At 43.0% G+C, this 23,323-nt stretch overlaps 7 protein-coding genes across 7 annotated transcripts; 2 read left to right on the forward strand and 5 right to left on the reverse strand.

The window, feature by feature from the left end:
• Positions 1-2,012: 2,012 nt before the first annotated feature.
• Positions 2,013-3,422, reverse strand: BCIN_06g06730 (hypothetical protein). Its single transcript, XM_024693691.1, has one exon. It carries the CDS (start codon positions 3,234-3,236, stop codon positions 2,058-2,060), a length of 1,179 nt encoding a protein of 392 aa, XP_024549477.1. The 5' UTR covers positions 3,237-3,422; the 3' UTR covers positions 2,013-2,057.
• Positions 3,423-4,568: 1,146 nt separating this feature from the next.
• BCIN_06g06740 (hypothetical protein) lies at positions 4,569-7,917 on the reverse strand. The gene is made up of 6 exons (XM_001555129.2): positions 7,730-7,917; positions 6,618-7,653; positions 6,060-6,537; positions 5,877-5,996; positions 5,618-5,820; positions 4,569-5,570 (listed from the first exon to the last, which is right to left on the reverse strand). The coding sequence occupies exons 1-6, from the start codon at positions 7,886-7,888 to the stop codon at positions 5,080-5,082; spliced, it is 2,487 nt and encodes an 828-aa protein (XP_001555179.1). The 5' UTR covers positions 7,889-7,917; the 3' UTR covers positions 4,569-5,079.
• Positions 7,918-8,034: 117 nt separating this feature from the next.
• BCIN_06g06750 (hypothetical protein) lies at positions 8,035-12,556 on the forward strand. The gene is made up of 4 exons (XM_024693692.1): positions 8,035-8,355; positions 8,873-9,685; positions 9,737-11,957; positions 12,117-12,556. The coding sequence occupies exons 2-4, from the start codon at positions 8,928-8,930 to the stop codon at positions 12,345-12,347; spliced, it is 3,210 nt and encodes a 1,069-aa protein (XP_024549478.1). The 5' UTR covers positions 8,035-8,355; positions 8,873-8,927; the 3' UTR covers positions 12,348-12,556.
• Positions 12,557-12,657: 101 nt separating this feature from the next.
• Bcset1 lies at positions 12,658-17,746 on the reverse strand. Its single transcript, XM_024693693.1, has 3 exons — positions 16,701-17,746; positions 13,624-16,630; positions 12,658-13,567 (listed from the first exon to the last, which is right to left on the reverse strand). The coding sequence occupies exons 1-3, from the start codon at positions 17,385-17,387 to the stop codon at positions 13,464-13,466; spliced, it is 3,798 nt and encodes a 1,265-aa protein (XP_024549479.1). The 5' UTR covers positions 17,388-17,746; the 3' UTR covers positions 12,658-13,463.
• Positions 17,747-19,177: 1,431 nt separating this feature from the next.
• Positions 19,178-20,980, reverse strand: BCIN_06g06770 (hypothetical protein). Its single transcript, XM_001555125.2, has 2 exons — positions 20,592-20,980; positions 19,178-20,540 (listed from the first exon to the last, which is right to left on the reverse strand). Exons 1-2 carry the CDS (start codon positions 20,851-20,853, stop codon positions 19,459-19,461), a joined length of 1,344 nt encoding a protein of 447 aa, XP_001555175.1. The 5' UTR covers positions 20,854-20,980; the 3' UTR covers positions 19,178-19,458.
• A 29-nt stretch (positions 20,981-21,009) lies between these two features.
• On the forward strand, positions 21,010-22,133 carry BCIN_06g06780 (hypothetical protein). Its single transcript, XM_001555124.2, has 3 exons — positions 21,010-21,333; positions 21,468-21,772; positions 21,887-22,133. The coding sequence occupies exons 1-3, from the start codon at positions 21,316-21,318 to the stop codon at positions 22,047-22,049; spliced, it is 486 nt and encodes a 161-aa protein (XP_001555174.1). The 5' UTR covers positions 21,010-21,315; the 3' UTR covers positions 22,050-22,133.
• An 11-nt stretch (positions 22,134-22,144) lies between these two features.
• Bcrrp17 lies at positions 22,145-23,205 on the reverse strand. The gene is made up of 2 exons (XM_001555123.2): positions 22,746-23,205; positions 22,145-22,692 (listed from the first exon to the last, which is right to left on the reverse strand). The coding sequence occupies exons 1-2, from the start codon at positions 22,968-22,970 to the stop codon at positions 22,246-22,248; spliced, it is 672 nt and encodes a 223-aa protein (XP_001555173.1). The 5' UTR covers positions 22,971-23,205; the 3' UTR covers positions 22,145-22,245.
• Between the last annotated feature and the right edge of the window lie 118 nt (positions 23,206-23,323).

The following is a 23,323-nucleotide window of genomic DNA, read 5'->3' on the forward strand; positions in this document are numbered from 1 at the left end:
TATATTTATATTCAATTTAATTACTAATTGAATTCAATATAAATAAAATATTGATTATTTTAAATTAGAATTCAAGAATTTCATTAAATCCTTTTGAAATAAAATTTTCTAATCATTTACAAAAGAAAAAGCCTTCTAATTAATAATTGAAAAACGCTTTTTTCAATATATTATAAAAATATTGAATATTTTCTTAAACTAACAAAGCAGCCACTTCGTCAATCGCGGATTCTGCCACCACAGGGGTAACCTCCCTCCCCTTTGGCCTTTTCGATTTTTATACAAGCAGTCTCCAACCGAGTTTTCCTCTTTCAAAGTAATTTCCTTAGTATGTCCCATTGCAACTAATTTGGTTATACTATTCAACATACATTCGAGCTTTCGACAGCACATTTATTGGGATCTTCCAAATAACTACCTTCATTCCAGAAATTCGATGTTCAACCTACAACTCTTTTTAGTACAAAAAATGGCCAGTATAAAAATTGGATGCTTTCCTATTCGTATATATAGACAGAAAAGGTAATAGGTATAGTACCCTTCCCTCAGTCCAGAAAATCAACACCAGAAACCAGAAAGACAATCTAATAAAAAGCAGTTCCAAATCCTCGTATAATGAGTATCACTCCAGTCATACGATAAAGGAGTTGCACTCGCCTCTGTACCAACCAGCAAAGATAACAAGTCACAGCTATCTTCCCAACGTGAAACCCAGTCTGCCTTGTTACGCGTGTCGCGAGACGTATAATATCACTCGAACATTAATCTAAAGTATTTGAATACGCAGACCCAAGAGTTACCTCTTCCGCTGCTCGCATACTGTTCAATTTGGACACCGAGGTTGCGTAAGCAGATTTACTTGGCGAGCATGATGATTCCACAGTTTCGAGATGTAGACAAGAATGAATGTCCTCCATCTACCACATGGAACATTGAGCTATTTCTGTGAATGCAGAATTTTCTGAAACCCCAGATCTATACGCTTGGGTGGATTAACTTTATTTCTTCAAAAAAAAGAAACAAAAAACGTAGAAATTGCAACATCGACACATCACCAACTCGAAAACCCTAACTTCGATGATCTATTATTGACAGATAGACTACAAAAAACCAAAAACCCACAACATATTTCACCCAAAGAAAGTCAAATAATCAAATCCAAAGAGCAAGCAAAAATTCATTTCCACACAGAACGCGTACAAGGAAAAGATTGTATCCATGTGTGTGTGTGTGTTTTTTCTTTTTTTTTTTTCAGTAAAAAAGAGTATGTATAGAAGATATGTATCGATATGAAGACTCTGCATCGGAATTACTTATAGCGATAGCATTAATCATCTCGAATAAAACCCTGAAAGACTTGCCCCGTAGGGATGAAGATTGTGGATGAAAGGAGGAAGAGGGTAGGGAGATAGGTTTAGAGAAAGAATGGTGGAGAGGGGATGTCTTGAGTAAAGTGTAATAGCCAACACAGTCTCTAGATCTTACGGGTTTGAAAGATGAAATGTTATATTTAATGTAATCTAATGTGATAGAATAGATTAGAATAGAGTAGAACGTTAAGAAAAATAATGATAACGGATTGTTTTTCTTTTTTTTTTTTTTTTTTTTTTTTTATGAAAAAAAAAATCAGAATATCGATCGACCAAATGGCGTAGATGATGACTCAAATGAGAAATGATGAGAAGTAATGATTTTTATTTACTCAAAAGAAAAGAGTGAGCGCGCACTTGCGGTTGTATTTGATGATATTGTATCATGTGTAAAGGGGGTTGGTTACGTGTATGGAATAAAGAAGAGGAATATCCAAGCGATTTTGGCGAGTTTTTCTAGGGGGAGCGCAGATACTAGGGCTCATTGGAGAGAAGTGTGAAGATGCTTGTAGGTATGTGTTCTGGAGCTGCATGTCTCATGGAGAATAATGGGGATGTGAAGCCTACAAGTGTTGGTTAGGTATCTTGTAAGCTTATAAGCTTGATATCCTGTGGACGTGAGTAGCAACAATACCCAATAACTGTATTAGACTTTCATATTTGTATTTTTAATTCAATTCTTTAACTCTATATCCTTACGCCATTCCTCCCCATCTCCGTCCCCCTCCTCCTCTCCTTCTTCTCCCCCCTCTTCCCCTCACTCCCTCCCTCTTTACCCCCCGCCTCATCACCCTGCACGCCCTCCAACCCAAACGTAACCATAAAACTCGACCCCCTACTCACCGCCCCCAAACACACCCTATCCCTCGCAACACTAAACCCCAACTCCCCAAACCCCCCCGCCGGCCCCAACATCTCCTTCATCTCATTAAGTGCCGACGCATCAATAATCAACTTCCAATCCAATTTCCGCTCCTGAGTCCCCTTTTCTGCACTCAGACTTTCGCTGCGTTGGCGAGAAAGCTCGATGATTTGCTCGCGCTTCTGTTGGTGGTTTTCGTCGGGAGATATTGATGCATCATCATGATGAAGTAGCGAAGCACTCGACGATTGCGAATGGGAAAAATCAAAATCGTGTCTCCAATCAATCATACCCATGAACTTATAAATCTCCCTCGTTCTCCTCTCTACACTTCTCAACCCTCCTCGAACATCGTAATCTCCGCGCAGCTCCTCCAAAAACGGAATCATCGTATCCATCACCCATTGAAAGGCTTGCGAAAGCACCCAAGATAATATCACTTCCAGCACGAGAAGTTTTGCAAACCCGTAAATGTGAGATTCGTGGTCACCGGTGCCGAAGGTCCAGTAGTGAAGGTTGTAGATTGTAGAGCGCCATTCGAGATAGGTGTTTGTGGTTTCGGGGGTGGAGAGGAGGGATACGAGGGTATTGAGGAGAGTTGCTAGGAGGGCGTTGAAGAGAGAATGAATGAGCCAGAAGAGGGCGATGAGGAGATATGTTTCGCTGGGTGAAGGTGCTTGGAGTTCTGATGTGGGATTTTCACAGTGTGAAGAGCGTGATGGTCGGAGGGATTTTTCACTTTGATGTCGAGGTCGATTTTGAGTTTGATGCTGATACAATACTTTGAAAAGAAAATATTGAATCCCAATCATCCAAAACCAGGCGAATAGATTCTCGATGAAAAAGCTCGTGAAAGCGAGGTTGAGAGGTAGAGATGAGATGACTTCGCTTTGACCTTCGAGATCAAGCCCCTGTAGTTCCCTGAGCGAAGAGCCGTCCATCTTCGATAGAATGTATAGATGATTGGTGGACTTGAGATGAGATAGATTCATATACATATACATGTAAGTGTAAGTGTACGTGTAAGTGTACGTGTACGTGTATGAGACGGCAATCCTCCGAATGAAAGGTGTTGAACGGCCAAAAATAAATAAAATGTTAAAACCAATCTCTGCACGGAAAGGAAAAACCAAGAGACAAACCTCATTATATTTCTATCAAATGGTAAATACACTCGAGGCTACATTCCCTGCCATTTGACAATATAAAACCCAAACCCTTACCCACCCAAATCTTCACACCTACATATAAATACACCAAAGCTAAGCCTCGATTCGACTCAACACACCTTGCCCTTAACACAAAACAGCGCAGCACAGCGCGACGCACAGTTCACCGACCCCTTTCACCCTGAAAAGCCAATTGCAAATTCCCGCGGCAAATAGAGCAAAAAGCAAACAAGCAAGCAATCACCCCCAAACAAGCACGCTCAGCTCAGCCCTAACCAAGAGCACGCTAACCGCAAACCCCCCCCCAATACGTTGAATACGCTTTACGTATAACTCAATCTCTCACCCACCCTATCAAAATACGACGTATCGAATACGCTGCACCGCTGCACTCCACAAAAATCTCCATAGTTTCTTACATAAGGGCAAAGCGAATACGCTGCACGTTGGCGAAAGAACCAATGGGGGTGCAGAAAATACGAAGACGAGCGATGGAGCGATGCACGTGCTCTGCGGTTCAGGGGGCGGCCGATGGATGGATGGATGGATGGATGGATGGATGGATGTGTGCGAGTGCGAGGTGGGAATGCGAGGTATGCGAGATATTTATGCGAGATATCTATGCGAGCTGCGAAATAGCGATAATGATTAATATTATCACCATAGCGAGAGCGAGAAACGAGAAACGAGAAACGAGAAACGAGAAACGAGATTCTAGAAGGTTGGGGTTTTGTTTACTTTTTTGTTTGTTTGTTTACTTCCTTCCATATCGATTGGGTCATTTCGTCCCTTGCTACTTATTACTACATTGTCACTCTCTCCGCCATGAAAAGTGGCGGATTACTGATATCTGCCGTAAGAAATTAAATAAACTTTACGCAGAGGCAACCTTAACAGGAAAGTCAAAGGATAATCCATCCATCCATTCGTACGTATCAAACTGCTTCGCCCGGAAGCGCACCTTGTGCCCCCTTTTGACGCCGCGAACACCGAACCATGAATCGAACCTTTCCCCTTCATTTATTTATCTTTGTCGAATGCGGCGCTCGTCGCAGAGGCACATTCGATAGTTGCGAATTGTCAATTGATCACATATACATCTCATCTCATCACATCACGCGTCAAATCTTCGGCATCTTCTGCATAAAGAGGCTGAGACCGTGGACTTGATGAACGTGTTATACCTATCAGAACTATTCTACTTATCATACATCTTATTACTCAGTGGTCCACGCCCATACATTCAAGAACCGAGGACGCAAGATTCGATAGTTCAGAGACTTGGAAAGAAATTCCCCAATCGAAGGTCGACGTACACACACCGCCATCAACAAAACCCATGGATCATAAGTCTTTCGAGAAAATACGTCTAATCCACCGCTTACTCATAATCAGAGGCTTTCATTCTGGCAATCAAGTTTATGGTATGCTTAAACTGATCGAAGAGAAATGGAGGTAAGAATAATCAATCGAAACTGTTTATACATTTCTCCTCGATTCAAAAGGTTTAGGATAATAGATGCAACGACGTATATTGTAATCTAGCGATGTATAATTTTGTCAAGGTATCAAGCTTGAAACGTAGTGTCGAGGGTATATGAAAGCTTGCTCAGATCCTCCTTATCCTTCTCGCCCCCCCCATCCACTTGGCTTATACCTCCAAGTCAGTCCATAACCCTCACATACGGCCAACATCCGGTAACGGTTTCTCCTTGATATCCTTAATCAACGATCTCACGTTCAAATTATTCTCAAAGCTCAATTCAATCAAATCCCGCACCTCGTCTTTCGAAAAGTACAAACTAAGATGACTTTCAAACCAAAGATACCTAATATCCTTCAAATTACTCTGTAGAACTTCACTCAAGAATTGCATTTTTAGCCAATTCCCTGCGTAAGTTCCAATTTCATTCTCCTTGAATAAAGATTCGAGAGCCTCAACTTGTTGGATTAGCGCTGCTATTCTTTCAGCATCGTCCACTCCCAAATCTGTGAGCTCGAAAATATCGCTGATGATTTTAGTAGCTACCGTGTTGACCAATGTACCAACGGCCGACACCCAAGTTGAAGAAGGAAGTATCTCTTTCCAAGAGGCAGATTGTTGATTGATATGACCGATAACAGCACGGATTGCGTTTTCGCTGTCATTGTATACGAAATTTTGAGAACCTGAATAATGTTAACAATTGCACAAAATGATGAGGATGCATACATACCTCCAAGTAAATCGTGTAAGATTGTCCTCTGTGTATCCATCTCATTTTTATAAGCTCTCTTTCCGAAACTTTCAAGAGGTCCAATCTCTGAATCAATGTTGACAAGATTCGTAGCTCGGGGCGTTATGTCTTTTCGTAGATGCCATTCTTTTGAGAAGCTTTTCAATTTATCAACCAACCATGTAGCATCGTTGTAAGCAAACCTAAACGAAATCAGTGAGAATTTATATGGGGAGTGCATTCTAAACTTAGGACTTACATATTTCCTTTTGGATCATCGACATAGTAACATGGAGATACTGCACGATACATTGCTAAAATCAAGGTAGGAATCTTGGACAACCCACCAGCAGCAGGCGATACAGGAGAAGAGATTTGTCTGTAAAATGTTAGTGAGTGGATGGCAGGAATTTGACTTGACTTAAAGTGAACAGATACGTACTCTGGCTGCATCAATTTGGCGCCATCTTCATAGATAGTGACAACGTGGTTAAATATCGTCAAGGGAATGGACGATGTCCAATACTTCTCCGAGAGTGTGACATTTCGCTTCTCTGCCGAATCATTTAACTTGGTAGGACTAGTAGGACTATAAGGGTCATTTTGGGTCTTCGGTGTGTCGGGAAATTCATCGGCAGGCGTTTCGACAGCAATTTCATTGTCATCACCCCAGCCCCAGGCGTCTTCGTCATCTACTTGAAGAATATTTGGATCAGGAGCAATGGACAGTGAGCTTGCCCTTCGCTCTTCGTCAAAAGAAGCTCGACTTCTGGAAATAGGTTGAGTTTCTTCCTCTTCGTCCTCTTCACCCCAGCCCCAATCATCTTTCACAGTCTCACCATTTGAAGCGACATGCATTCCGTCATCTCTGGTCACCATACGCATTTCCACTCGTTTAGCTTCAAGAGGTTGGCCAACGCCTAGAATTATAAGTCATTAGTATCAATCTACAAAAGATCAAAGATCTATTCGGGGCGATGAAAAGATGAGGTAAACATACCAAGCGCCAAAGCATTACGAACTCGGTCCAGTGATGTTTCTCTCTTCTTAGTCAACCAAATTTTAGCGGCGCTGGAAACCCATTCATAAAACCTCTCTGCTCCTGGCCATCCTAATTTTTGCAAAGTTTCGGCGAATTCACTTGTACGACCTAACGCCTTTTCGTAATCGACCATATCGTCTAGGGATGTCGGTACAGATGTCTCTAGCCATGTTCCAATTATGATTTCAGTTAGATCGGGCATCATAACCTTAGATAAGGATTCGACCATTGTCTTTGGCAGGTTCTCGTCCAAAAACCGAATGATGCCCAAGATATCCCGAAACAAAGATTTTATGCTAGTATCTGAATGGTCTTCAGTAACACGCAAAGTGTTATCCTCAATACATATTTGGAAAACGGAAGGTGATGATTCCAGGCCAGTACGAGGTCGTATGACTGTTTCAGACAATTGCTCCCACAGATTTTTGCCAAACTCTTCAAGCTCTTCAAATCTCTCCAAACCAATCGCAACATCATCCAAAGATGTTGAAATGCCCTCAAATCTCTTGTGGATCGTGATAGAAGCTTCTTTAGGTTGGATGTATATCAATGACTTCCGGATCTCACTAAGTTGATTATTCAAGGATTCCTTCAACTCGTAATATCGTGTGTCCAGGAGCCGGACTGCTCTTACAGTAGTTTCTGCTGGAATCTCCGCAATTTGATGACCTGCAGCATCGAGCGACTTTAAAGCTTCATGTATCTCTTGCTTGCCCGCCTGCTCCACAGCTTTATCTAGGGAATCATTCGCACGCTTTATGGATTGTGCGCATTCCAGCAATTGTGCATTAAACTCAATCTCCTTCACCAAGAGTTCAACATGGTTTTCATGATTGTGTACATCGGTAACTCGAGATTCATCCGCTTCCGCTTGTTGAACGACTTCATTCGCCAATTTCCTTGACTTGTCGATATCGTCCTGAAGGGCTTGGGCATGTTGTATCCATTTATCGATATCGGTAGCGAAATCTCTACTGACTTGACGAACTTCAGCCTGTACAAAATGTAGTTAGTAAAGAAAATAGTGGGTAGGGGGTAATTAACAAAGCTGGGAAGATTTGAAGACACACCTCGAGAGATAATTTAGCCTCACCTAGAGCTTCTATTGCTAGTGGAAGAGCTTCATTCCCAACTGCAGATGCGGATACTTCCTCATTAGGAAACTCTCCATTTGACGCGAAGCCAATGAGAGTTTTGCTAAGTTGATCAACTGGTATTGTGGAGGCCATGTTGTCAAAACCATTGAAGATTGAATTCCAATTCCTGACCATGGAAGCAGAAGCTATGGCCGGTGGGCCACCAGGGCGCAACTATCTGATGACTAAGAATGATGTTATCAAGCGCGCGGTTGAGCTGATATGGTAAGGGTGGGTTCGGCGGTTGTTGTCATCCAATTATAATTGTTTAGGGCGTCTATTCATTCCTTCGTTGTAAGGCGGTTAACTCTAACTCGATATTTTATCTATATTGCTCATCGTTAATCCTACTCATCCACGTACTCTCTCACCAGTACCTTGTCTTTTCTCTATTTTGCGAAGAAAGCCACAAGTCTCAACGACATATTTGTGCATACGAGGTGATCCATTCCTTATTTGCCTCTCTATCTAGGTGGAGGCTACTTCTCATCTTCCCTGGCGACCCCAATTCGCCAGTTTTCCCGTTGGATCAGGCTAGGATACCAAAACTCCCAACAAAGGTACGACAAGACTTGCCAATAGTACCAAGTTTCTTTCTCTGATCACATTGTTCTCCCTATTCTTCCAATCTTCTTCCAACAGATCTTTGTCCTCTTCAAATTAGTATCTTTGTTGTTGTTCTTCTGTCTCAATCGTTCTCATGGCGGGGTACGATTTCCCCCGCCAATTTTGGTATACGCCAGTTGCTATTATTCCTTTACTTGCTGTTTTGCTTTACCAAGCGGTGGATTCGTCCTGGTATGCTTTACTGCGCCGTTCCAATTATTTTGTGCATTCTATCATGCACCGCAGTCCGGCTCTCAAACTCTAGTAGTCTCCAAAGACTTTGTTGTGTGTGTGCGATGCAAATTCTAGTTTGAATCTACAATCATTGAACTACTCCAAGGCGAAAGATTGTAGTTCTCTTTTCGTCTTTTCGTTCTTTAGATAAATTTCGCTCTTTTTTTTTCGAGCTTGACACATGACTTTTTATGTAGTTGAAATTGTTTGGTGAACCCCAATCTAACAATATTCCAGGTACTCTTCTCGCAAAGAGCTACTCAGCTTTGGGAAACCCAATTCCTTCATTAAGATGCCAAGTCAAACGCAGAAAACTTATTTTCGTACGGTGCAAAATTTCAAAACTGATTACGCCCCTACCAACATTACCCAATATGTCTCGGAACGTACTGGCATGAATGTTGTTGTGGTCGATCAGAAAGGTCCCCAAGTCAATGGATATTTTGCATTGGCCACGGAAATTTTCGATGATTCGGGATCACCACATACCCTGGAGCATCTTTGCTTCATGGGATCAAAAAGCTATCAGTATAAAGGCTTACTCGATAAACTTGCCACTAGAGCTTACTCTAATACTAACGCATGGACTGCCACGGATCATACTGCCTACACATTAGAGACAGCAGGATGGGAAGGGTTTTCTCAAATCCTCCCCGTTTATCTTGAGCATTTGATCTTACCAACACTTACCGAAGAAGGCTGTTACACCGAAGTTCATCATGTTGATGGCGAAGGTAACGATGCAGGTGTTGTGTATTCGGAAATGCAAGGAATTCAAAACACGGGCTCTGATATTATGGACCTCCGTGCTAGGCAACTACTTTATCCAGAAAACATTGGGTTTCGTTACGAGACTGGTGGTTTGATGGAAAACTTGCGTATCTTGACCCCAGAGAGGATTCGTGCATTCCACAAGGAGATGTATCAACCTAAAAACCTTTGTCTCGTTTTAATTGGTGAAATCGATCAGAAGGAATTGCTTGAAATATTAGACAATTTTGAGGAAGGTATCTTGGATGATATTCCATCTCCAACAGCTCCATTCAAGAGGTAGGCGTGTTCAGTTTAAACTATCAATAAGTGACATTCTAACATATATAGGCCATGGGTGGATTCTGCTCAACCACCACCACTCACTAAAACAATAGTAGAGACTGTTCATTTCCCGGAGGAGGATGAGTCAATGGGAGAAATTTGGGTTGGTATGTTTGGCCCTGATTGTAAGGATGCTGTTGAAACAGGTGCTCTTAATGTTCTCCTTGCATACCTCGCTGGATCTTCCGTTTCAATTCTTGAAAATATCATGGTTGAGAAAGAGGAGCTTGCGAGTTCAATCTCTTATTGGTGGGATGCGAGACCAAATTCCGTAATTTGGTTTCAACCAACTGGAGTAGAAACTGAAAAGCTTGCATTTGTAGAGAAGCGTCTGTTTGAACTCCTTAGGGAGGCTCTAGAGAAGCCCCTGGATATGGCATACATGAAAAATTGCCTAGAAAGAGAACGCAGACAATGCAATTTCGAAGCCGAGAGCTCTCAGCGTTTCTATGCCGAAGCCATCATCAATGACTTCCTTTTCGGTAACAGAGATGGTTCTACTTTGAAGGATTTGAAATCACACGCAGAATTTGACACACTTGATAAATGGAGTGAGCAACAATGGAAAGATTTTCTGAAGAAATGGATCGTCGATGCGCCTCACGTTTCTTTACTCGGAACTCCTTCAGAAGAGATGTCAAAGAGAATAAAGAAAGAAGAGGAGGCTAGAGTCGCAGAGCGAAAGGAGAAGTTAGGGCCAGAAGGGCTTGAGAAATTGGCTGAAAAGCTCAAAGCAGCAGTTGCTAAGAATGATGCCGAGATACCCGCTTCACTTCTACAGAAGTTTTCGGTTCCTGGAACTGATTCAATCCATTTTCACAAATCAACCACCGCTAGATCTGGCCTGGCGAAGAAATTGGGCGCACCTACAAATGAAATTCAAAAGGTCATTGATTCCCAAGCATCTGAATCTCAATTGTTCTTACAATTTGAGCATGTTCCAACCAATTTCGTTCACTTGTCAATGCATTTTGGCACTTCAGAGATTCCTCTGGAGCATAGACCACTGCTTAGTCTGTTCATAGACAATTTCTTCGATACACCTATTCTTCGCGACGGAAAGAGAGTAGAATTTGAGCAAGTCGTTACAGAATTAGAACATGACACTATCAGATACGAAATGAGAGGGGGTTCTAGTCTTGGTGACGCAGAAGGTCTTATGATTCAATTCCGAGTTGAGCGAGAGAAGTATGAAACAGCTATCGAATGGATCCGCACCATGATGTTCGATAGCATTTTTGATGCCACACGTCTCAGTACTGCCGTTACTAAGATTCTCGCCGACATTCCAGACAACAAGCGCGATGGCAATGGTATGCTTTACACCGCTGATGGTATGCTTCACATGTCCAACGAATCGAGCATGAAAGCAAGGACTACTCTTGTCAAGTCGGTCTACATGAAGCGTCTCAAGAAGCTTCTTAAAAAAGAACCCGAAACTGTCATCGGCTGGCTCGAATCCCTTCGCAAATCCATTTTCAAATTCAACAATATTCGAGCCCTCGTCGTTGCGGATATTAATAGACTACCAGCCCCAGTGCAAGCTTGGGATCCACTCATCTCCTCTCTCGATAAACCTACGCCCGAAACAGATCTCCTTCCTATCCGCAAACAACACACACTTCTTTCCCACGATGGACAAAATCTTGGTCAAGCAGGAGCTATCATCATCCCAATGCCTACAAGTGATTCCTCCTTCCTACTAACAAATTCCCGTGGTCCAAGTTCCTACACTGATCCTCAACTCCCTGCACTCCGTGTTGCTCTATCTTTCCTACGCGCTGTCGAAGGCCCCTTGTGGACAGCTATTCGTGGAACAGGTTTGGGATATGGATCTTCATTCCATAATGATTTGGATACCGGATTTGTCCAATTTAGCGTTTATCGTTCTCCAGATGCTTTCCGCGCTTTTGCCGCTGGTAAGAAAATCCTCGAGGAATATATTTCAGGAGAGAAGAAATTGGAAGATTCAGCCCTGGAAGCGGCTATTAGTGATATAGTGGTTGAAGTTGTCAATACACAAATCACAATGGATCAAGCTGGGCAAGATAAATTCGTCAAGGGGGTTATGAAGGGACTACCTGAGAATCATAATGAAGAATTGTTGAGGAAGGTTAGGGATGTGGGAAGAGAGGAGATTAGAGATGTTATGAAGGAAGTTTTGTTGAAGGCTTTTGAACCGGGAATGAGCAATGTTATGGTTACTTGTGCACCGATCATGGAAGAGGTATGTATTCTCATTTTATTTCTTCCATTGTCCATTCTCCTTGACCCATTCCCATCCTTTCACGTTACTTTCCCCTACCTTACTCATTTGTTTCCCTTCTTCAAACAACCCTTCAACTAAACACACCATCGATACTAACAATCAAACACCCTTAAAAAGGCCATAGTAAAGAACTTCCAATCCCTAAACTTCAAGACCCAAGTTCGCACCCTCGCAAGCTTCGAAGACGATTACGGCCTAGCAGCCCCAGAAGATGACGAAGATGGAGATGAGGACGAGGACGAGGATGAGGACATGGACGATGAGGAATCTGGCAGTGATTCTAATGACGAAGAGGACGAGGAAGAACATGAAGATGGAGAGGAAAGTGACGTGGAGATGAAAAATTAAGATCCTGCAAGATATCATAACTAGCTAGCTAGCTATGTATGTATGTAGTGGAAGGGTCAAACGATCAGATGATATGATGAATTTCATGGAATGTGCATGAGAAATATCTTAGAAAGTAAACATTTATCAGGCGGCATTTATTATTATTGCGCTTGAGTTTCTTTAGATAGATATGTCTAAGAATCTTGATGTGGAAGTCGCTATTTGTATTGGCATGTATAGCTACCCATTCGTGATGTCAAGTGAACTGAGCAGCCATCATATCATATCAAGAATATTGCACTTCCCCAGTCGTTCATTCAACCAAGAGTGAATATCGCGGTATACATAGATACTAATAAAACTTATTAACTATACTTACTTTCCCCAAAGATGGTCGATAATCAAAAATAGAAAAAATCAAACACTTCAATTCCGGATTTCGAATTTCGAATTGCCATCGAAAAAAATTCTCTCGATATAAAACTCCTATCTATTTTGGCACCTCCTACCCACTTCGTCCATTCATTCATTCATCCATTCACCCGCTCATTCGTTCGCAGCCCGCTGGCTCACACCCAACCACCCAAATCGGATGAACCCCCTCTCACACTCTCACAATGACCAGTGATTGCGCCTTCGCCCCTTCTAAGTTAAGGGGGCAAAAAATCTAATCTTACAATAAATACAAAAGATGCCAAATCCCCACTCTAGCATCTTCCCACTTCGCTTTCGCGAGGTCTTTTCTCCGACCTCCGTCTCCTGCCCATCTTCTCATCCTTCCATTGCTATCATATCGTGCCAGGTTTCCGCCATCAATTACATACGAAGAGGAAAATGCCATTCATTATCTTTCTTCATGCGGAAAACTTTATAAGTCAAAAGAGTCAAAGTTAGAAAAGAAAACCAGACCAGCATTAACGCCAAACGACTCGATATGTTGAAAAGAGTACATGTTGTTTTTTGATAACCCCCAACCTTTCCCATCCCCATGATTGTATGCCGAAAGCACAGATGAATGACTCCCGAAATGATCAAATTGAGCCAATTTATTGTATAATCACAAACCCAGCTCTCAAGAATGCCGAATGTTGAAAAAAGTGTATGATGTTAAGGAACGAAAAGAAAGTAATTGTATTAATTAAGAAATCCTTTACACGCCGGTGTACCACAGAGGCAAGGAATACGATCTGTACTACCAATCTCACGCTCGAATTTGTAATCGTAGGTGAGCTCCTCATCTAGAACGTGATGTTAGTATAATTATTCGAGAAAATTGGTTGCAATGTAGACTCACTCTGTGCGATATCACGCAGCGCATAAATAACAATTCTCTTGCTCTTCTCCACCGTGATGATCTTTGCAGTACAATTGGGCATACAACTGTGGTTGATGAATCTTGCGATGCCACCTTTCTTTGTTGCATCGATGACTGTATTTTCATCGATTCTGAACAAGTAACTACTTCCAATACCACTCTTGAGATATCTGTTCTCTCGAAGATCTGCAACCTGTTGTCGAACCTTCTCACCGACATACTCAATGATCATATCATTCATCGCTATATTCTCCATAGCATAAAGACCCCAATTGTGAATAGCAGAACGAGCGAACTTGACAGGCTTCTTACGTTTCTTAAGTTGATTGAAACGCAAGACATCAGTGTCGCCACCAAGAGTCTTCTTCTGATCATTGAGGTCGGCAACGTAACGACGATTATTGACACGGGTAGCACGACCAGATGTACGGGCGAGCAATTTCTCTGCCGCAATCTTAGCTGCCTCTGCTGCTTCTGCGACAACATCTTTGCCGGCTCGTTTCGCTTGTGCTTCACGTTCTTCGCGTGCCCTTTGAACTTTGATACGATGAGGGAGATAGAGAGACTTCTCGGAGTTCAAAATCTTCTTCGTACCTTCAGTACGAGCACAGCCAGTCGAAGTCTCCACATAGTATCCAGGTATGGTCGTCTCATCTTTAACAATACCTTTATATCCATTACGATTGAGTGACTTGATTTGTCCTTGTCTCCATGCCCAAGTAGCAGGATCGCTAAGCTCGAAATCCGTCTTGAATATTTTGAGTGCCGGTCCAGCGTCTTCATCATCCTTGAGGATATTTTGCAACCCGTCAATATCGAGAATATTATCAAAATCGTCATCGACGGTAGGATAGGGTGCGTAGCTAGAGATGCCCCATTTGACAGATGTTACTACGGGTGCTGTATCGACAATGTTTTCCTCGAACTCAGATTCCTCATCAGCTTCTTCCGGAACGATCTCATCTTCCGTAGTACCCAGTTGCTGTCTTTTAAGGGCCTCCCTTTCCTCGAAAATCTGCTTCTTGGACTTCTTCCTCTTTGCCGATTTTGCGGCCTTCTTTCTGGCCGCCACAGCAGCCAAAGCAGCTTCTGTCTCAGATTCTGTCTTTTGAAAACCATCAAGCTCAGAAATGCCTGCCTCAGAAGTTTCTGAAAGAGGCTCAATCTTTGCCACAGGCACACCGAAAAGTTCCTCGTCGGTTTTCTTCTGTCGCTTTTTCGCAGCTTCCATATGTAGATCCAGTTTCCTCTTCTTCGTTGGTATGGCGGGTTCAGAGAAATTGGCTTCACTAACGGACTCCCCATCTCGAGTATCCAATGATTGGGACCTTTCCTTAACATTTCGGCTCATGGAATCCGTATCATCGTCCGAAGCCTCATCGTCAGTACCCATACGACTTCTCGGGCGTGACTCAATCTCTTCAGTGCCTCTTGTTCTGGAACGAGCTTCATTATCGTCATCAGAATCTTCATCCTCCCTACCAATGAGGAAATGCATGGGCCGAACATAAGCTTTTCGTGTGGGTCTGGCGAAAGGATCAGTAAATCCAACATTGCGATTCTTTTCCGCCTTGGCCCTCTTTCGGATCCTAGGTAGAGCAGTGACGTTAACCTTCCCAGCTGTTAAGGAACCGCGATCCTCAATTCGTGAGTTAGGCGTAGCAACAGCGTTGCTATTATCCTGATCTTCCTCATCATCGATGAAGGGCGTCTTGGCATTAGGGTCGTGAATATTTAACTTGCGTCGTTTTGCTATATGATTCGTTGGATCCATGAAGTTTCGCAGGCAAGGATTCGCTATCCGTTCCTTCACCTTGTCCATCAAATGTGTCATTAACTCTCGTTTGATGACTTCAATAGCTTCGCGTGCAGGATCGAAGTTTTTTGCCCGTTCTCGCTTCTCGTCCTCAAGATCAGCCTCTTCCTCCTTTCTAATCTCCTCAATCTCCTTCCTCCTTTTTTGCTCAGTCAAGCGCGGATCAGGACTACGAGTGCGACGATGATGGCCTCTCTCGGATGCGCGATCGCGATGTTCATGACGTCGACCCCCGGTGCCCCATAGGTACAGCTTCATAATCATTTCATATGAAAACAGCGCAGTGCCATTGCAAGAATTGTAACACCTGTCTGCCTCGAATCTTCCCTCGTCACTGAGCGCGAAGACGACATAATAACCTGTTCTATCAACTCTAACATCCTCCAAGAAATGGTTCTTGAGCCGCTTTTTCAAATGGAGGATCGTCGCGGGAATAACAGGAACATAATCTTTCGAGATAAAAATGTAGGGCTCATCCTCAAGTTGTTGCGCGATTGGTTCATCCTCGATTAATGTCTGCTGGCGTGGTTTCGTAGGAATCGCAGCTTGTACTATGCCTGTTCTAAACTGCGGTCTGCCAGAAAGAGCGGCAGGCCCTTTGGGGGCACTTGGTGGGGGTCCAGATGATTTGGCAACTTCAGATTTAGGGGGAGGTGGTGGTTCCTTGGGCGGGAGAGGTAAAGGTTCGGGTTTCGACTTTTCCAAAGCATTCTCGAGCATGCGAGTACTGCGCTTTCCTTGCGGATCGAATTGGACCTTGATTCTTGGTCCCAGCCCTACCACACTGCTGCCTCTCATGACGGCTTTCTTGGCAGCCTCTGCCGCTGTCAGGGTTGTGCCATCCTTCTTTTTAGTATCTCGATATCGGAATGTGCCAAAGCCCAAACAACTTCCTGTCTCTGGATGTAGTTTATTACTGCTCTCTGCGATTTGTCCATAATGAGTGAAAACATTAGTGACCTTCATAAAATTTATTAATGGATCATATCCAGTGACAACAATTTCCGTTGGTGGGCCAGGTCCATAATGAGTTTTAGGGTTGTATTTATACTTTGGTAGCATGAACGGCGAATGGTTGAGTCGCGATAATGCATTATGGTAGTCGGTATTGATATACGACAATCTGCTTCCTTTCGCCAACCTCGGATCCGCTGGGGGAGCGTCATCTTTCTGAAAAGCTATTAGCCAGACGTCTTCACACGCAAAAGATGACACCCCCCGCAGCAGATTGTATACGTACCAAACCAAACTCCTTATAATGTGGGCGGCGATTATGTTTTTCTTTCGTCGAATGGATGTGGGGGTCGTGGAAAGGATCATATGTGCATTTTTTCCCCTTTACACCTCGTGCTGGGTCTCGAGCGAGGACTCGTGGCTCGGTGGAAGTATGCTCTGCCGTGGCAGAATTGGATATAGCAACGACATGCTCAGATTTTATATTATCAAGAGCGGCGCGGGTTGTAGCGGTGAAAGGCATATCAGCCTTGGCATTGCCAGGACTCGCAACACCATTGGGTGATAAGTCGGCATTTGTCAATGGTGTTGAATCGTTGATATTTCGAGAGCCAGCAGATGCTTGCATGCTGTTGGAAAGCTGATTGTTGACACTGAAAAGGGATGATCCAGAGCTTGAATGTGAGCTTGCTGAGCCTACACCATTCAAAATATCGCCTTGTACAGATTCGTTATCTTCTGTCGTCAGGGTGGGAGGATCCGCAAGTGGAATTGATATATCTTCTGAAAGACGTGTAATAGAAGCATTGTCAGTTAAGGCTTTCGCATTAATTTGGGTATCAGTGGCAGAAAGGGTGGTAGGCGAATCTGCCTGCTGCGCCTTTGACTTTTCCCTCTCCTTTGCTTTGTCTTTCGCAGCTCGAGGAGCCGAAGGAAAGAATTGTGCGAAACTCGCCCCAGATGCGCGAGACATCGTGTGACTGTATTAATCTACCTCTCCTTCCGTCTGCCAACCACCATCTCTTTGTAGAAGATCAATATGCGACTGCATGCATTAAAAGGATGAATGGCAGATGGCCAATACGCGCAAGAAGCGGTTGGTAATGACGCGATTAAATTCCCTCGGAACAGATTTGACCAAGTATTGCCGATACTTATATGATGATAAAAGTACGAGATATCTTGTCGGTGTCGATGTGCGAATATTGGCAGATCCAAATTGATTGCTGTGCGACAGATATGTGATGTATCTTTTGACGCTGGAGGTTGTGAATTTCGTGAATATGTATAGTTGAAGTTGATGGAATGGAGGATTTGATGAGTTGAGGTTTCGATACTATCAATTTCTCGCTTTCCCAATAGGTTAGATTCTAGAAATAGTGGCGCTTGACTCCATTAGGAGATTACATAAGCATTCAAGGAGATGGCAGGTTAAGTTTAGGAATTACTTGGATATCATGTACCAAGTAGTGAAAGACAAAAATTATATGAAAATATCCTGCTTCTTGAACACCGTGTAAGGACTTCCCCTTGTTCCATTCTACACCGTTCATTACTTTGCCCTTCACTGTTGATATCTCTGTGTTACCATTCACTCTACGCGATGTGTTGATGTCGACTGTACGGCTACTCTGTTCGCTTGAAAGACACAACAATGAGTCCGTTTTCAGTACGAAAAGTCCTAAAGAGATGAAGACTATGATCGAAATGGACAGAGCCAGTATACTTGGATTCGAACAGGGTACATATACCATGATTACTCAGCTAAACCCTAAAATAGCATGCTAAATTGAAATTCGGTAATGTCTACTCTAAAGATATGGAAGAATTTCACTTGAAAAATATATCCCTTCCAGATATTCCCAAGTCTCCCTTTCCAAACACTCTGCCTCCATGGCAATGGCCCTCGGAGAGCCAGCGGAGCGTCATTCCTCTACTTGACTACCAACACCACGATATACATTTTTACAGTTACCAAAGAGTCTGCAAAGCCTCATACAATCACATACTCACAATTTCAACAATCCCCAAACCCCAAACACCCCCCCCTTTCTCTAACATGTTTGAGATTTGAGAAAATTCATCTATCTTGGTGATGCGGTCAGTTGAATGGATGACACGACACGAGCCCCTTATTCCTCTTCGTTACATTGCTTTACCCCCTCGTTACACCCGTGCACGTGCTTCATTATGTATGAAAGATCGCACTACACTTAGGTACCTATGCATGTATGTATTTATGTATGTACTATTCAACTATCAATATACATTTTACAATTGCCCTCGATTCGAACTTCTACTATTAAGATCAGAAAATGACATTTAGTGAAAGACATGATTTGTCTAAGGGTCTGCAGACTTCAATGTCGTTAGTAGTATCATCATGTAACCTCCAAGCCCACTCGTTCATGCGATATCTTTCATCATATACCACCACACTTCCAATGCAGAATATGAAATCTATCCATGATTTTGACAGATGGATAGATACCTAGATATGCAGTGCCTGTCCTACTTAACCATCACGCTTTTTGTTCCACGAACCTGTTGCTCAGCGACCGATGCTATGAAAGGTTTTTGGGGCCCGGAGGAGAACATAAGAAGTATGTCTCATCATATTCTATATATGCAATCCTTCAAAACCCGTCCATACAAACATTGCCATGTCAAATCAACCTTCATTTCATATAAAAGAGTAAGATAGCCATAGTCACAATCACATGATAAACATGAATGTCACTGAGATATAAAAAGGTGTAGGCATGTTTGAAAAGACATATGCTAGTCCTAATTACTACTCTCTAACTAATAGCTTAAAGAATAACTTTCCCAATGTATCATATCATACAAACATAGTAATTGCACCGCATCGCACCAAATAACATAAGAGAGAAATATTGTATACCATGCAACACTTAAGTAGAGGTACACAAGTCATGGTATCTTGTCCATCCATACTCCATTTTCACACCCTTCATAACACCATAGTCATCATAATACAACCAAAACCAAAACCGATCTTTTTGATACAAATGAAAAAACCCCTATTCCGTATCTCCAATTGTCAAAACGAAATCCTCTTCATCCTCATCAAATTTTATCAAACACTCCGGCAAACCACATTTCAAAGCTGGTTCCAATTCCTCATCATCAACCTCAAAAGCACTTAAGAAATCCAATTTCTTGTACTCTGGATTCGACAAATTCTCTTTCTGAGCAAAACGGGCGGGGGTAATGGTACTATCTGAGTCATGAGAAAGATTGCTGGTTGAGCGAGGTAAAGTATTTGTTCTCTTCAGGGTAAGAGTTGGAGCATCTTTCTTTTGAAGAACGTTAGAAGCCGATCTACCTTTAGTATAACCAATGGTACTTCTAGATGCGGCTGTGGCAGCCGTAGCACGCATAGTGCTATTTGTGACAGGAGCAAAAGTTGGAGTCTTTCTACCTCTCAAAAGTGATGAAGTTGGTCTTGGAATTGCTGTTGATGGTCTTTTGTAAGGTTCCATTGCCGATCTTGGAAGAGTTGATAAAGCGGATGCTGCTCGACGAGATGCAATTGCTGTAGGACCCCTACTTGAGATTGGAGCCTTTGGTTTCTGCTCTTTGGGGACTGTAGCCTTAGTCTGTTTTGATGGTCCTTTCGTCTTGAAACTTCTGAATGTTTCGGGGACATCACCAACAGTCCAGTCCTCCTCCATTGAAGCCAATATTTGAGCATCCGTCTTCTTCGCTCGCTCGACTGAAGATATCTCTAGATCTCGCTCGAGTTTCGATCTTCCACTCTTATCATTGGTGTTGTAGAATTCGCTGAGCGCTCCTTTGGTGAGGTTTTCGGGTTTAAGCATATCGTAATTGAGACAACCAGTAGGGAAGGTATCTGAATCATAAGGTAGATCCTTGGATCTTGGTGGCATGTATTCGACTTCAACATCATTTAGAGGGCTTTCATCTCCATGCACATCGATCTTAACCTTCTCCGAAACCTTATGCTTGGGTCTGCGAGCACTCGTTTGTTTTGACACAGTCTTTTCGAGATCCTTCTCAGGTGCGGGACCTACGGGAGTTTGGAATACTTTAGTTTTCGCATTCGTAGTTTTCATACCAAGGGGAGCTCGATTGCGAGGACCTATGGTAGGTTAGTTACTGATCCTACTCTTATGTAATGAGAAATTCTCACCAACGGGTGTCACAAAAGCATTCTTATTAAAGGTCGCATCTTTTCCACCCAAACCCTTGCCTTTTGTACCGAGTACAGATCCCTTCCCCCCAAATCCTCCTGGCGCATTCTCATCGTTCAATGGGACCTTCAATGGCGTCTTTGGGAATTTGTTTCCCGGCGTCTTTGGCTGCAAACTTCTGGTGCCTTGATTGAGGGGCTTAGAGGCGGCGACTTGTTGATGGCCATGAATCAGATTCTCTTGATCCCTAGCTGCAAACATATTGACTACTGATCCTCTGCAATGATGGTTAATGAGATTGATGTGTCTTGAGAGTTTGTATTACATTAGAATGAATCATGAAGTTGTGTTGTTGTGTTTGTCGACGGGTATGTAAATTTTGTTCTACACAAGAGTTAAGTTTAAGTTTCCGTGCTTGACATTTATTTTGATTTGTTTCTACGGCAACTCTGTCAAACCCAAAGCTCTGCCGATTTTTTGATATCACAGCCCCGTGAGCCCCTTGCTCACAGACCAGCCATTCACCCCTGTTTATGTTCGGTTGGCAATAATACTCTCTTTGGTTCCTCTCACCCTTTACCATCTGCAACATCTCAAACAGTCGCAACTTCTTCAACTTCTTTCATACCATCAACATCAACCATAAAGACATTCTTTGTGCCATCAAATCTTTTTAAGCTCAACCCTCACCAAACCGTGTTAACCACCACATAACTCTTCAAAATGGATCGCATCAAGGAAGTAAGTACGATCAACGAAACTAACCCCGCCATTTGTCCCTCCAGTCTGCGAAATCCCCCTTTCCATCAGGATACGATCGCCGACAGTACTTTCGAAGGGCTCTGAAGGAACGATGCTGATTATCATCTTCATAGAAAATGAACACCCTCCGTATCGAGGCCGATGAAGCTACCGCAAAGGTTCAAGAGCTCCAAGAGAAGGTCAAGGCTCTCGAGCAAGAGAACCTCCAAAAGGAGCAAGAAATCACATCCCTTACGCACAAGAACAACTTGTTGGAAACCGAAGTCGAGAAGTTAGAGGGCGGGATTAAGGAGGCCAAGGCTGTGGCAGAGGAGGGCAGTCAACACGGTACACAGAACGAGACTCTCCAACGAAGATTACAACTTTTGGAGGAGGAAGCCGAGGAAGCTGACAAGAACCTCCGCGAGACAAATGACAAGTAAGTGATTGAAATCCTGCATTTCCTACAAAAATAGGGGTTTGCTTCATAAGCTTTGCACATGTGCACATCTTGATATCCACAGTAATATAAGCTGACTTGAATGTGTCTTAGACTCCGTCAAACCGATGTCAAGGCCGGTCACTTTGAACGCAAGGTCCAGGCTCTCGAGCAAGATCGTGATCAGTGGGAGGCAAAGTTCGAGGAGATGGCCAAGAAGTATGCTACTGTGCAAAAGGAATTGGAGGACTTCCAAGCAGAGATTGGCAACATTTAAAATGGTTTTTATGTCACAGTCGACATTCTGTTCTAGAGCTTTTTAGGTGCATGGGTTGCGGAATAATTACAGTTAAGCCTCGTATGCGCTGGCGGTGGTACGCTGTTTTTACATGATTTGCTTCTCGATCGATATCGAAGTCACATACCAAATATTACTGCGGGTTCTGATTGTGAAGTTGTTAATAGATTCCATTTTAATTATTACCTCGTCGCGCATCTGCTGCTGCTCTACTCCCAGACTTCTGCTTTTGTCTCGTCATTTTCCTTTCCGCCTTGGTCTCATATGTGAACTTCTTCTTTCGTGGTTTCTTGGGCCAAACTTTCTTGACCTTCTCTTCTTCTCTTATGACCTTCCCCTTTGCCTCGTGTATCCCATCATCACTATCCTCTTCATCTGCAGTCCTCTTGATTCCATCTTTCGATATTTCTATGCCTTCGACTGTGACTGTTGTGTATTTATCTTCATCGATATATTCCTCTTCGTGATCGACCAGCTCTGGCACTTCTTCATCATCTTCCTCCTCCTCTATACCTCCCCATTCATCCCCATCTCCGCCATCGAATTTTTCCTCAACATCCTCTAACAGCGCATTTACGGCTTTAACGTGCTCATTCAATTCTGCTCTCCTTTCCTCTCTCAACTGAACACCAACAGATTAGCCAATGATCATTCCACAAAAGTAAGACAACGAACCTGTTTCCTCATAACAATTCTCTCCTCTCTAGCCTTCTTCTCTGCCTCCTCTTGAGCCTTCTTCGCTCTCTGAACCTTTCGTTTGTGAAATCCAGTCAAATAATCTTCGCGAGCAGTTAAATCGAAATTGATTTCTTCAATCTTATGGTCGAACTTTCTCTTCTTTTTGTGCGCTGGTAGGACTGATCGCTTGGGACGAGGCTTGACTATGAATGCGGATTCCATGGTGATTGATTTGTGAGGGGGATGACTTGCGGCGCACTTGGAATTGTATGTCTTTTCGTGATGAAATTGATATGATCCTGGGGAAGGAATAATTTGGGCAGTAAGATCTTACCGCTTTGGCTTAGTCATCGGGGGTTGAGAATGTTGTGAATTGCGACGGGAGTAGTGAACAGTTGTATTAACATTGGCTTAAATAAAAATTTAAAATACTTCTTCCTTCAAATGCTACTCTCTCAAGTTTGTAAGAAAGCCTTCGATTTGGATATCAAAGTAGAAAGACTTGAGAACCGGAGACGTCCAAGTGAACCCAAAATCCATGATATGGTGATAGATATCAAACTGCTTACATAATC

The sequence above is a fragment of the Botrytis cinerea genome, chromosome 6 (genome assembly GCF_000143535.2).
Source record: "Botrytis cinerea B05.10 chromosome 6, complete sequence".
In the NCBI taxonomy this organism is placed as follows: Eukaryota; Fungi; Ascomycota; class Leotiomycetes; order Helotiales; family Sclerotiniaceae; genus Botrytis; species Botrytis cinerea.